This window comes from Anomalospiza imberbis, chromosome 4 (genome assembly GCF_031753505.1).
Source record: "Anomalospiza imberbis isolate Cuckoo-Finch-1a 21T00152 chromosome 4, ASM3175350v1, whole genome shotgun sequence".
In the NCBI taxonomy this organism is placed as follows: domain Eukaryota; kingdom Metazoa; phylum Chordata; class Aves; order Passeriformes; family Viduidae; genus Anomalospiza; species Anomalospiza imberbis.
Window position 1 is genome coordinate 12,756,449 of NC_089684.1, and position 14,696 is coordinate 12,771,144.

General features: G+C 36.6%; 1 protein-coding gene across 4 annotated transcripts in view; it reads right to left on the bottom strand.

Moving 5' to 3' along the window:
* Positions 1-14,696, bottom strand: part of KLHL2 (kelch like family member 2) — a 54,007-nt gene that overhangs the window by 8,912 nt on the left and 30,399 nt on the right. For all 4 annotated transcript variants that reach the window (XR_010998086.1, XM_068187150.1, XM_068187153.1 and 1 more), the window contains 5 exons: positions 10,944-11,106; positions 3,906-4,015; positions 2,403-2,519; positions 1,254-1,403; positions 250-367 (listed from right to left, as the gene is read on the bottom strand). Coding sequence is in view for 3 of the 4 variants with exons in the window: in XM_068187150.1 (XP_068043251.1) it covers positions 250-367; positions 1,254-1,403; positions 2,403-2,519; positions 3,906-4,015; positions 10,944-11,106 (658 nt within the window). In the remaining variant the exon portion in view is untranslated. The remainder of the gene's footprint in view (positions 1-249; positions 368-1,253; positions 1,404-2,402; positions 2,520-3,905; positions 4,016-10,943; positions 11,107-14,696) is intronic.

The following is a 14,696-nucleotide window of genomic DNA, read 5'->3' on the forward strand; positions in this document are numbered from 1 at the left end:
TAAATTTTTTTATCCCTTGTTTCTGTGGGAGGTAATAAAGCAGTTTATCCTGCAGACTGCAAACTGAACCTCAAATTAAGCACAATTTATCAAAGTTGCCTCATTCCAGATTAGCAAGTAATTCAAATGATCAGTGAAGTCGTGGTTTAGCCCTTCTTAGATAAATATCTCAAGTACTGTTCCAAAGAACATACAATGCCTAAATTCTGGAGCATTACCAGCCACAACAAAAAAATAAGGCATCCTTACCTGCTCTACATCTTCTGGAAGGCAATTCAGCTACCTGATGCCAGCGTTCTTCTTTAAAATCATAGCATTCAACACTGCGAATTGCCTTTGGTGCCTGTCCCCCAACTACCATCATCAACTAACATGGAGATAATAATAATAACTGTTAGTCATTTGCATCTATGACAGCACCTGAAAGACTGAAGAAGTGTTAAAAAATAAAGCAAGCTTCTGTACAAGAAATAATTAAAGGATGGCTCTCCTATAGAAATTTGAGTCTTGCTAACCAGGCCAAATTAATTGTTAGGTATTTTTTTAAACAAATGTAATTTGTAGTTATTTTGTCCAGAGGAAATACCAAGAGTAGAAAAGCAGCAAGCAATCAGAATTTTGGTAAAGCTCCCACAAAAAAGGGAGACCCTGCTGTATCTTTACATCCTATTGTGATCTCAGGTATCAGAATTCACCATCTATGATATGTAATGAAGCTGTGACCATCCATCACGTAACAGCCTTAGCTTGTTCTTCTAAGAAAAATGTACTAAGTCTCCTGAATCTAATCTCCTATTCCATTATTACCATTTTCACAACAGTACTACGAGAAAACTTCTTTACTTCATTGTAAAGAAGAAGGTATCTAATGTTTGTTTATTGCTAAAATTAACTAAAGATTAAAAAAAATCTCAACACAGTCTCTTTAGTCATTTGTTTTTTTTTGGTTTGGGGTTTTTTGGGGTTCTGTTTTTTTTTTTAACTTCTCCATAATTGTATAGTTCTCAAAAGAGCTGAAGGACTTATTAAAAAATGTTTCCTGGGAGGGTAGTTAGTGGTGATTCTCTGTGTAAGTGGGAGGCTAAAACATCTATATCATAAGTAGCATGGAGTGTAAAGGTAATCACTTATTACATTTTTAGGATAAATAATTCTGGTACGATTTTTTTACAGGAATACCCCATGACACAGTCATGCTCTCATGAAAAGTTTTTAAAATGCAGTTTTAAACATTGGAAAAACAAGGGTCTTACTTTTGGAAGGCTAGCAGGTGTCCTCAATTTTGTCCGTGTGCTTTTCATCAGTGCCCGTTGCTCAGTTGGTAGCAAGTGATACTTCATAGCTTCAATGAGGTAATCTTTACAAGCACTGCTGTTCTTAACCAGTATTTCCTCTTCAACTCTCTGTTTATTTAATAGAAGTTTAATAAGGTCGGAGCATGTTAAGGAAGTAAAGCAGAAATCACAGTCCAAAGTGTAATACAACCCATGATCTATCACACAAATGCAGATTAATCTAATTTTTAAGATTATAATTTAACCAGTAGGACACAAATTTGCGTTGGAAATGTGCAGTCACTAAAAAAAAAAAAAAAAAAAATGCTGATTGTTAATTAGCAAGTAGAAGAAACAGTGATAGGCAAAGTAAATCACTTTTCTTACAATTGGGTGCTTTTCTTGATTTTTAAATACAGACAGTACAGAATATTTTAAGGTGGGAGTAGCAGAGAATAATTAAACAAACTAGTAAGCCACCCCACAACAATAAAAACCACAACAGAACACAACAATAAAAAAATCCCAAATCCCACCCAAAACAACCCACACAAATTGGAGATTTGTATCACAAAACTAGAATTTTTAAAATAAACACCAACCAATGTACTTATACCTACTAACCAATGTTAATATTAAACTCATATTGTCAATCTTAAATATTTGACCTGACACCAAAATATCCAAATGAGCTTATAAAATTTGAAAAAAATTATTTTATCTGAACCAGGTAAAAGAATGCTTCTTTTGTCATTAATTCCTAATCAGCTTAAACAACGGATATAATTCTGAAGTTGAAAATTCACTTATGAGAACAAATCCTTTATCAAAAGATGGCATTACAAATGAAAACTAACCTGATCTCAGCAAATTACATTGTTCAGATTCCTGGTGTGGTATGACATGCAGTCAGCCAAACAGATAAATTACATAAGTCATCCTTTATATGGCAATCTCTCACCTCAGTGTGGATGTGCACATGAGTATGTGGTAGTGGCTGTTTGTTTACTTTTGCTATCACTAACATACTAATGACATTGTTGTTTAAATTTAAAATTATCTATCTGGCATTAAAATAATGAACAGAAATATTCACATGCAGAATAATTAACATTCCTTTTTGTTTACCTGAACTAAATACTCGCGGGAAAGCAAAGGCAGCCGAACGTGCTCCATCAGACGTGCCATTAACTCCTGCCTTACATCTTTGTCATGGTTTACCCAGGCTATCACTGCTTCAAATACCTTCCAGAAAACAAACAAATCAAGTTCCTTGACTTACAAGTTCAGAAGCATGAAAACATCAGTGTGCCTCCAAAAGTAGTTTTGCTTATACTAAAACTCCTAGCATAAGAACAGATAACAGTGGTTACAGCTCCCATTATTTCCATGTTTATCAACTACAAAATTATGAAGGTACATTATCTGGTCTCTTCTTATATCTACTCCTCTACTGGTGTTTCAAGGATAGCTGTGCTACATTGACAAAATGCACATAGTGACTTCACTGATGCTGAAAACTAGGCAAACAAACAACACAGCAGCAGGAATATTAGAGTCCTCATACTTTTCTTCCTTTCTTGGAGAACTGGCCTGCCACATCACCATTCAAATGACTTATCATCACTGAATCTTAGCAGAACAAGTGATCCCAAGCCTGGTTTTGCCTCCATTACACAGTAGGTCATCATTCACTAGAGCATTAAAACCTTAGATATACTCCACAAAAGCAGCATCACTTGTATTTAAGTGACAGATCCAGACCTTCAGGGTATTACAGGAACAACAACATAGCTTTGCTAGCTGCTGTTTAAGCAGATAGTTCTTAGATTCCAAGTTTCAAACATGTACAAATGAGTATTCAAATATGCTTTTGAACACAATTTAGCCTCATTTGAGTACAACTATAAACTTCTCAGAAAAAAGAAAACCAACATATTTCAAATAGATCATAACTGAATTTAAATATCTCAAAATACACCCACAACCTAAAAATCATTAGAGGTTTACAGAGATGCCCTGGGCTCACTGAAGAGCACAGTGTTTCTCAGGCTTTAAAAGACTGAGAGCTAGGCTAAAGGTGAGCCAACACACATTAAACTCTGGTTCGGTAATACCAAGCTGCCATGTCATCTCCTGTGCAACACACATGTGTTCATTTAGGTTAAACAGCTCACATACACAGAGCTTTAATACCTTTGTGGGACTGCTGATGTTAAAGTTAGTAAATGGCATATAATTGCTCTTCAAACTTGGAATTATTTATCCCTTGGTAAACCAAACCCCTGTGGATGTAACTCAGCATGTGTTCTGGTTGCTCTGCTTGAAGATGAGAAGGAATTTCCATTTAATGTAGTTTTGGTTCTGTTGTTTTTTTTGTTTTTTTTTTTTTTTTCCCAAAGAAGGTAAAGTGATTTAATATAGTTGTAGGATTTTTAAGAGTTGAGACTAGTTGTCAACATCAGACTGACAACACTTTTGGGAAACATCCTTTAAACTTGAGCACAGATCCTGCCTAATTTCACTAAGGAAACACAGAACACATCTGAAAAAGGGCACAAGATCAGTAGGAACAAGCTTGCTCCTTCACCTGAAAGGATAAAAAGAATAATGGGATACAGATAGTCTTACCTTCTCCTCTGAGGCAATTGTGAGTTTGTCACTGGATATCAGACTGCACACCTGCTCTACACCAAGATTGAGGTATTCTTCACTAAGTACAACATCGGAAAAGTGCTGTTCTGTTTGGAGGAAAATAAATACACTAACATACAGTGCAACATGTCTCCACATGTATGACAAGCATTAAAGCAGCAGGGGAAAAGAGAGGAAGATGATTCAATATGCATGCTACTTTACCCTATCTAGAAGTAATACATTGACTTAAAACGTCTTCTGTAAGTTGAAGCTTGGTCTCAAAAATAGTTTTTATATTTAAAGATTCTTTAACTGAAATATTAAAGCACATTATACTAAAAGTATTGTTGTATCAAGGAAGCATATTTCAGATGCTTGCTTCATCTCAGTACTTGTCTTTGAGAATTACCTAAGTCTCATTTTGCTAAATTTGTATACAAAAATATAGAAAAAAGATTCCGGAGTCCTTATACTCCGTATATTGTTGTCAAGTATATTTTAAATTTGTAATTTGACATGAATAGTGGTTGATTCTTTAGAACCAACCAGCAATGTCATACAACAAGTCCTGTTGCATCTCTCAGAGCTTCTCCAAGGTCATAAAATATTGCACATTGCAATCTCTACAACATGCAGAAGGTATGTAGTTTTTCCTAATTTTTTTAAACCTCAAGTTAAATAAAACTGAAAAAAATTAAAGTTTCCAAGTTGTCATTCAGTTATTCAGTTGTCCCCTCCCTTCCTTAAAATTGTTTTTTATGACATTATTTTGCATAAAAAGTAGTTCCATTCAGTTAAATTATTTTTCCCCTTCTGTTATTCATAACAGAAGTCAGAAGGGACAACTGTTACTAAGAACTTAAGCATTCTCTCAAAATTAAAATAAATAAAAAGAGGCCAGCAAACAAACCAAAGAACATTTTATAGCCTCTCAATCACTGTATAAGTACTACTGTAACTATGACTCCACACTTGAGAAAGTTGTCTAAGCTGTTTAAAAAATTCAAAGAATGCTGAATACTTAAACTCAAGAAGACTAATTTTTCAGTTCAACTTTGCAGGGTAAAAGAAAACAGCTGTTTTAGATGCAATTATCATCAGTACAAGTCCCTCTAATTCTGCAGCATTCTCTTATGATGGACAGGTGCTATTTTCTGCAGTACTTCAGGCAATGGGAAGGAAAGGATGAAAAGAAATACTATTGTTTTTCATAACATCTCCATTACTTTTCCACTCTACAAATCTTCTTGTATCTGTTTGCTTTTCAGAAAAGTATGCAGTTTCTCAAGCTAAGTATCTGATGAGTTTTATTGTTTGCAAATAGAAATTGAGAAAGATAATTTATATAGATTACTTTTACAATAAACTCCAAATTTTAGGTGACAGTGTCACAAACTAGTATGCCTGACTGTACTGAGAAGCTGAGTTTGGAAGCAAGCAGAAAGGGGAAGCAACATGCACCCAAATCTCAAACAAATCTGAGGTTCTGAAGCACTGTTCATCTTTCCTTGAGAAATATAATGCAATAGTGCATCACAATTAGTAGGATCTATTTAATAAATTAGAAATACCTGGTTGATTTTATAGACTCACATACAAAAGCCTTGCTTTTTATAAGTTGATTTAGATTTATGTAATGCACTAAATAGGAAGAGATCCATCCTCTAAACCAGGAGAGGTGAAAGTTGAGAATTTTCAAAGTAATACATTGAATGTGAGGCTGTCTCCCGTTTTCATGCTAGACATAAGAACTACAGAAGAGAATCCACAAAAAAACAGTGCTTGAACAAAAACTGTCTTACTGGATGTCAGCCTCTTAAAGCATAAAATATGGCATGTGGTCAACAGAAGGACTGAAAAAAGGAGAAACACTAAATCAAACTACTTCATCAACAACTACAGATCCTCAGGTGAATTAATTACAGACAAAAGAGAAAGAGAGGGGATTTCTACATAAATTTTAGTCATCAAGAAAGAGGTAAGGTGAAACAACTTGTCTCATAAGAATCAGATCCCTTGTTATCTAGCAGACCACCATAACTGATGGATAGATAACATCTGGGCAGAAGCGAATTGCAATTACAGCTACGTGGATTATTTAATATAATTAAAAACTGAAAAAGAACAAGGAAATGTAAAAATCAATAAAATCCACCAATGGCAATTTATGTAATGCTGGTTCAAGTGTTGAAGACAGAAGGCTTCATTATATATAAAAATCACACTTATGAAATTCAAACTTTTTGCATCCTTTTAGCAAGAAGGATATCAGCATCTTTGAAATAACATGACTCAGTACTAAAATTTCAAGAAATCACACTTAGATCCTCTTTTCCCAAAAACGATGAAAAATAGTACTGGAGGTGTGTGGATTTTTTTGCCTTCTGGGTTAGGATTTGTATTATCTCATATTACTGCTCCCATCCTGAAAGCTTCGATAATCTGAAGACATTAACATCAAGCATGATGAAAGTTATGCTTAAATGATTAAATATTTCATGTAACTGTCCCCTGTAAAGTCTCAAATTATCTTGTTTTTTATTTATTGCATTATGGAACATACTTCTTTCTTTATGAACATCTCTTAGATAAGCAAAGAGAGAACTAACCATATGGAAGTTTCCATGAGAGAATAAAATAATTATTTTTTCCCAAATCAGAATTTTCCACACAGTATGCAACTTTGACAAATTTGTACTGGAATCCTGCCCTATTTCTTGCCTCTTTACCCAGAAATTGAAGCCAGCTGGCTCTAGAGTCTGGCAGCCTGGAAACAAGCTGGCTTAGGACCTGCAGAGGCTTGGCTTCTAAATTCCCACTTCCTAAGCAAGTGGAGTCCTACTTCTTTATTATCAAGACTAAACTCTATCTTAAAAAAAATAATAATCCATTTTAGGATGTTTCTAAAATATCTGTTCCAATTGCATATGAAAAACAGATTTTCACATTTTTGCAACTGAGTCAGTTTCTATCTGAATAGCTAAAGACCCATCCTTGTCTGCCCTGTGCCAGTAGGGTGGGACAAATGAAAAGGAAGTCTTTAACAACACAAAAGGGGCTAGTAACAAAAATGTCTGGAAATACAATAAACAATGCCAGCATGGAGAGCACAGAAAGAAAACAGGAGCTGTAAATGTACCATATTTTAGTATTTGTTGTTCTGAGTCTAGAGCTATGTATACATGCACATGCAGCAAAAAGCACTTGACACTTCTTCTATCCAAAAGGCACACAAGTCTGGCTATATAGATATTGACATTAACTTTATATTTTTCAATTACATAGAAAGGAAAGCTACATCTGACACCTGCAAAGGACATTTTATGCTTTAAACATTTATGGATTAATTCACAATACCACGTTGAGATTTTTTTGGCTTGGGACAAAAGGCCTTCGCTATTGGCCTATTTTAAGGCATGGTCAAACAGGAACCCCAGCTTTGCTGCAGAGAGATAGACAAGAGCTCTGCCAGTTGGAGAACCAGCAGAAGCTAAAACTATAAAATCACATTTTTTCAAAAAAATCTGATTTATTTGTCAATTTTATACTTAAATAACTGCTTTTTAGAACACCATGAAATTCACAACAGCCAAGGCAACAGTAGCATAGCAACAGACGTTGCTATTCAGAATAGAATCATAGGAATGATTCTGACAACTCCATCCTTTCCATGCCAGGCATACGGATGTACACAAGAACAGTCCACAGAAGACATGCACGCTTCCAAGTCTTGCCAGGGCTCAAGTTTTAGACTAAGAGCACTAGAATCAAGAATGCTGTTATCCCAAATACAATGCAGCAATCCCTGCATCACAAAATACACTAGGATTCCCTAATAAAAGCATCTTCAACATCTCAGCACAGTGCTAAAAGCCAGAAAGATTCACTGTGCCAAGCCTCAAAGGACACCTCTGTCACAGGTCTCCCAAAGTTTCCAATGCCTGTACTGCCCTATGCAGTGGGTGAAACACATTATTATTCTTTGTTTAAAACCAAGAAATGTATCAGGACATAAGCACTGAGCTAGGGTCTCTCTAGTCCAAGATGGCACAGCCCTCTTCATTAAAAGGCTTTACCAATTTATCTTCAGGTTGTACATAACAACACCCAAATAATGCACCGCCTTCTCAGGAAAATCTGTTATTTTGTGAACATCCTCTAACACTATGTAGGACATAGCCCAGACCAAAAATGAGGACAGACTAGCAGTGCTCATGCCACATACTCTTCCTAGGAATCCTCACAAAAGAAGGATGAGAGGCCTCAGCTGTATACAGTCCCTGACTGTGCCAGTGTAACAAGACCCAGAGCAGGATTGCCTGCTGGAACATCATGAGGACAGGTGGCATCTCCAAGTTCAGTTGCAACAGAAGCTCATTCCAAGTAACCTGTATCAATTGTCCACTATTTTCAGATCAGAGGTGCATATAAATGACTCTCCTCTAAATCTTGTTCTCTGCTGCAAAGGACCAACCCACCACAGGAATACAAAGCTCCAAATTTAATGGAAGTTGCATTTTCATTCCCACTGGAAGGAAGTTCTAGAGTTTCACTTTTCTAGTAACTTCTGATCCATTGGCATCCATTTGTTTTTATATTATCATTCTCACTGCCTTTTTCAATCTAATAATCCTTTTCTTTACTCATCCTAATTTCTGGAGCCTTAATCCCAAAAGGTGTGCTCTGAGAGTTAAACTGCCTGTGATACAAAGCTTAACTCTGAAATGGCACAGCCATGTATTTTTGGCTCAGACTTTTGAGCAATTTTTTTACAGTTGTAAGAAAGCTGTGACAAAGTACAAAGAGCCATTTGAGATAAGAGCAGGGGAAAAAAAGAAGCTATGATGGCTGAGATACAGGCAGTAAGTAGCCTGAAAATTCAAGAGCAAAAACATTGACCTGATAAGGTACAGAACTGTATGAAAGGAAATCAGGGAGTCAGCAGACAGAAATTCAGCAAGACTGATGATCAACCAATTCCAAGGAGAAATGAAGGCCAACAATTCCTCCCTGGATCCTTTTATCAGGAGTACTGAGCATTCTGGTGCTCAGTCTAGTATCCTGCATGTCCCAAACAGGACCAACAAATAGCTTCCCTCCTCTTTTCCCTTGGCTGTGTTCTGCTTGCAGGCACTCTCTGTGCACATCAAAGGATGCCTGAACAAAATGACCCCAGGAAGGAGAGTTAACAGGTGGACACAATTCCTGTGCTCTCAAAATACATTTAACCAATACTGCACTCAAGGTCTTGCCAGGGTCTTAGAATTTTTGTTTCTAGAAAGTAAACTCTACAAATATTAGCTTCAAATACTAAACAGGAAAAGATTGATTAGAAGTAACTGAAGTAGTTTAGAGGCTTAGTTTAGAAGTAACTAAGGCCCAGTCAGTCAGAACAGAAGTTGGAAAAAATAATTTAAAACTCAGAATTAAGCAACAGCTGTATCAAAACATGTTCCCTAACACATTAAATATCTGAACATTAACTCTAGTTAATAAATGTATATCTTGCTTCCTAATTCAAAAAATGTAATAGCTTTTTGGATTTAATAATGTATTACTCAAAGACAAAAGGATTTAATTAAAACCTTTTGCATAGATGTGTAAATAGAAATATCACAAAGTCATTCAGTCATGTACACATCACATCTTTGTGAGTAAGGTAGGCATTACAAAAGCTAGTACTTTCAAAAACACTCTGAAAAGCTTTTGAATTTTTTAATTGATATATCAATCATTCTTGATAGAAATACTATAATCTCCTGTGAGTTTAAAAAAAAAAAATCTATACCACAAATCAGCATTTCTAGGAATGAAGACAACTGAAAGCATTCATCTAAGTCCTTGCCTTTCTGAGGTCTAAATTTATTCAAGGCAATAAAAAGCCTATTATTTGGACCTGAGTTGAAGCACTTAGTACTCTATTTCAGGAAAATCTTCAATTTTAATTCTGTACTAATTGTTAATTATGCTAATTGGTCACTGTACATTTAAGGAAAGTTATGAAAAGCAATACAGTCATACTTATTTTTTTTCTACAGCCTTATCAGGACATTTAATTTTTAATTCTCTTTTTTTTAATTGTTCTTGATCTAAGCCTGACAGTGCTAGGAGGAGAAAGGCAGAGCAGAGAGGGGACCTGACTATGCATTCTGACAATACACAGCATATTTATCTCAAGAATAAGAACAGACTGTGCATTGCTTTAAAATCCACCCCATAGACACAGCAAATACACAGTAGGAGTTGAGCTGGCAGCTTGTCATACAGGCCAGCAGTACTCCAAAAATATGATGACAATAAGGGAAGCTTTTGGGGGGAATTTGACAGAAATGGAAGGTAGTTTGGTTACGGAGGAAAGATAAGGCTAGTACCAAGCACGAAAGATAAGGCTAGTACCAAGCACGAAAGATAAGGCTAGTACCAAGCTGGAGAGACAAATGAAACACAAGCTTCAAGTGGATGACAGGTACCCTTTATAGTAAGACATTTCAGGTCTTTGGCTAGATGAGCAGGATTTTCAGAAGGTAAGTTGATTACATAATACCCTATATTATGCACACAAAAATACAGAAAAAAGACTCCAGAGTCTTTATACTTTGTATGTTGCTGCCCTTGCTTCTTCATTAGTGCAATGCAATGCACTCCTCTTCCCAATGCCTTTTTCTTATTTCTTCCCCCATGTAATTCCTACAAACTTTGACTTGTGGTAATAGTCAGAATTTTAATTCTTCTTTCCTGATTTCCTCCCCTAACTGATGGTGCAAGATTTGAAACAGGAAGCTAGCTTCTTTCTGGATTAGAAATGGCTTGGACCCAGCAGAGTCAGAATATTCTCTGAAGATGCTGCTCCTTTCAGCTTAAATATAACTATGACCCAGCCAGCACATCTTATTTCTTTCAAAGGCATTCAGATCAAACGCAGTTTTCATCAGGAGATACGTGTCTGCAATACCGTGGATAAAACTTGGGCTCCTCTGGAACCCACCCACACTGACACATATCAAGCTGTGTGCTCCACTAATGATAACTTGCCTGCATATGTGTTGGCCTTGCTCAGGAGATCTGTGCATGCATGCATGTCAGCAAAAGCACGAATCCCCAGGCAGTTGATAGGATGAAGCTGAGATTCCAAAAATTCACAGCAAGTTCTTTTCACATCCTGCAGTTGCAAAAGACCAGCTGCTGGGAGCAGTACCTGAAAGAAGAAGCAAGAGCTCGTTAATGTCCCAATTCAATTCTGATATTATACAAGAATATTGGCAATATTAAGAAAACAAAATAAACCACTAAAAAACCAAGACTAAAACAAAGAAGAAGATTTCAGCATTATGCAACTGAGGAAGTTATAACCAGCATGAGCATGATTTTGCCTCCCTACAGATACCATTTAGAATAACAAGCAACATCTCTACCATTGTGTTCACTGGGGAAGTCATCCCACAAACTGTAACTCACACTTTATTTAAACTCTTCCCAATTCATTCACAAGCTCCCTTCTTGCATTTCCCAGCATTTCATAATTACATCTCATCTCCAAGCCTTCAATGTTGGATATTTTTAAAAGAAAGTTTTCTAGACCATGGTAGAATATGTCAATCTTATTTGCATGCAAGCACTGGACACTGTACCACTTTTTTGTTACCATCAAAAATAAGCATCTTTATTCAAGAGATTCCAGTAAGGACAGAATTCAGCTTCCCCAGAAGTCTGTGACTATCTTGGAAGAATAATAATTCAAGATTGTCTGGCAATCAATATAGACAAGAAAAATGAAGGATCATACATTTAACAAGAGTTTGGTTTCAATAGCAACTGCTAATAAAAGAGAAGTGAAGAAAAGACACAAATGTGATTGCACTGAGATACACAGACTATTGCTAAGCAAAATACTTAAAAATTAATTTAAATCTTAGATAATTCATGAAAATATTTATTAAGTCTAACAAAGTACGTGGAAGAGATGTAATAAACATAAAAGTCAGTGTCACACAATTCCAAACAACTTTAGTAAGCTTAAAGGATATTAATTACAAGGTTGAAAGAGTACAGTGAAATCGTTTTGTTTTAGCATATGTTTATGTAAATGTTAAGATAATATCACTAATACAATTTATATTGTATTAGTAAAGGACTGTAAAGAACACAGTATGATTAGTTATAACAGTGGGTAGGTAAAATCATTTGATAGTTAATTCTATGATAAGATATAATCATTAACTTACATAGCAAAAATCAACGCCAGAAATCTACTACAAGTATTTATTTACACAACTTGTTGCAATGAAGCAAACATTTCATACCTGCTCACAAATTCAGTAACTAATTCAAGGACAGTCCTAGATAATTTTAGGCATATCATCAGTATAGCTGAGCAAATAATTCTGAGAGCAATCCGACTGCATAAATGGATCCAGTAGAAAAATATGTAAAATCATCATCAAATCAGTACAAAATGGAAATGTGAAATTTGAGAACGGTATGGAGAAATTAATTTAATATTTGTATTCACAGTTACCCTGGCATACTTATATGAACAGGAATGTTACAAGAACCAGATTACTCTTCATTATGGGAAATTTACAGCAGTTCTGAGATCACTGTAACTAAGCTTGCAAAGTAAGAGATTTCAATACTTTTCAGTTATCAGAAAACAAAACATTCAAGTCTAAATGCATTTCATATTCTGCTGCTAAAAAGGAAAAGAGAAGCAAAGTGCATCAAATTTATCTCGTTGAATTACACATTGGGCTTTGGTTACTAGGCAACAAGAACTGTGATAACATCTAGCTATTTTCATTTGTACCTATAGAAGTGTTGGTCTGAAAGCCATAACAACCTGCATTCAAAAACACAATTCCATCACAGTCAGATTTACTCTGCTGAAGCCAGGGACAGAACTAAAGAGGGAAAAAATACCACAAAAACCCAAACTCCTCACAAATCCATCAGAAAAAAAAAAAAAAGGAAAAGAAAAAAAAAAGGCTACATTAAAACTGCAGTACAGATTAAGTTTAACTGCTGCTGACTCTAAACCGGTCAGTTACAGCTCAGATCCGTTCCAAAAATAGCCAGTAGAGGGTATCATAACTTTCCTTTAAAGATCAAAAATACTGTAATGCGCATACTGCTTTGTACTGCAAGAAATGCAGAGGTGAAAAAAAATCTCCGATTTCTTGTCCTATGAAAATATATTCTCAACGCGGCTATTTTTTTTTAATAATCAAAGAAAACTGAACAGATTATTACTATAGGTGGCAAATAAGAAATTAGGTATTCTCTTTCTTTGTGCCATAATTGTGGTGATGAATCTCGGAATGACTGCTAGATTTCATAGAGCAAATGGTTTAACCCTTATGAGCCTATGAAGACTCTTCCCTGGTTATTTCCTTTTGGCTCTCCTTCCTGCAGTGACATGCCTATTCCCAAAGCTCTGTGCACTCATCGTGCCAAATACATCTTTCCCACCCCGCAGAGAAAAAAAGGACTGTGACCAGGTGGAAGTATTTGTTTTAAAATCCACCTGCAATGTCACCTGCATAGTCAGGAGGGATCTACTTAAGGCCATGGAACTTGGGTCCATGCTTTCACTGGAATAAATTCAAGCCCTTCACAACAACTCAACTAGATCATCAACCTGGAAATGAGGCTGCTGCAGGAGTATGTCAGGGGCTGAGGGTACTAACGATGCCTGCAGCTTTTCTCTTTCCTGTTTTTTCCTGACAGCATCATGACTCTGTTCATCTTTGTGCAGCTGGACACATTCACCTCATGTGACCAAAACACGTGTTGAGCTTGGAAGTGAGGAGCAGCTGGTATAGGCAGGCACCTCTCCAGGTGCTCACAGGCCCACCAGCTCACCAGGAACACATTTACAACAGCCCCAAAGAGATACAGGCTGCCTGAGTGATGAACAAACCTCTGCAAGGAAAGAAGGCTCAGAGGAGATGGGCAAGGCTGATGAACTTGGGAAAGAAATACAAGAATGAGTATCTAGTGGCATAAAATCAAATTTATCTCCACAAAAAGGGGACTGGAGGGTGACTTTTCCTTTAGGTGTATGGCTGTACCAGTAAGTCATCAGGTTATGCAAACAGCCTTTTCTAAAATAATTACTAGCATATCATTCTCCCCCAGCTAAGCCAGGCCAGCAGGGGGAGAAGTACGTAGGTGACATGGCTCAGTCTCACAAAAAGCGTAAAACTGGAAAAGCAACAGAAGGAGCTCTCAAGAGAACCACAGGCTTGAGAGGGCTTTAGGCCACAGATTCCTTCCTGGTGAACTGGAGACGCCCACCATCCTGACAGTGGGCATATGTAGATCAGTAATGGGAATTGCTTTTGCATAGAGATCCAAATGTATATTTCAACTGCTGTGTCATGCTTGTGCTGTGATTTCGGTATATTGCAGTATGTCTCTACTACATCAAAACACAACGCTATGTAGTACCAAGTATCTTCAAAATAGTAAATTTCGTGGCAATCATTAAATGCCCCTCAAGGACTATCCAGAAGAAACTGGTGAGAGCAGCTGCCCTGGAGAGCCTCCATACCAGACAAGGGTGTTCATCCCACCTGAGGGCTGCTCAGTGACCTGACAGGCACAGCCCCTAGTTTGGTACCACTTCTTGAACACAGTTTCGGTGGCTGCCCTGCTAGTAGAGAATGGGGGAACAAGTCCAGTGGAAGGAGCCATCAGGATGATCAGAGGGCTGGAGCATGTGATATTACAAGGAAAAGCTAAAGAAACTGAGTTTGTTCAGCCATTAAAGGAAAAAAGGGAGACCTT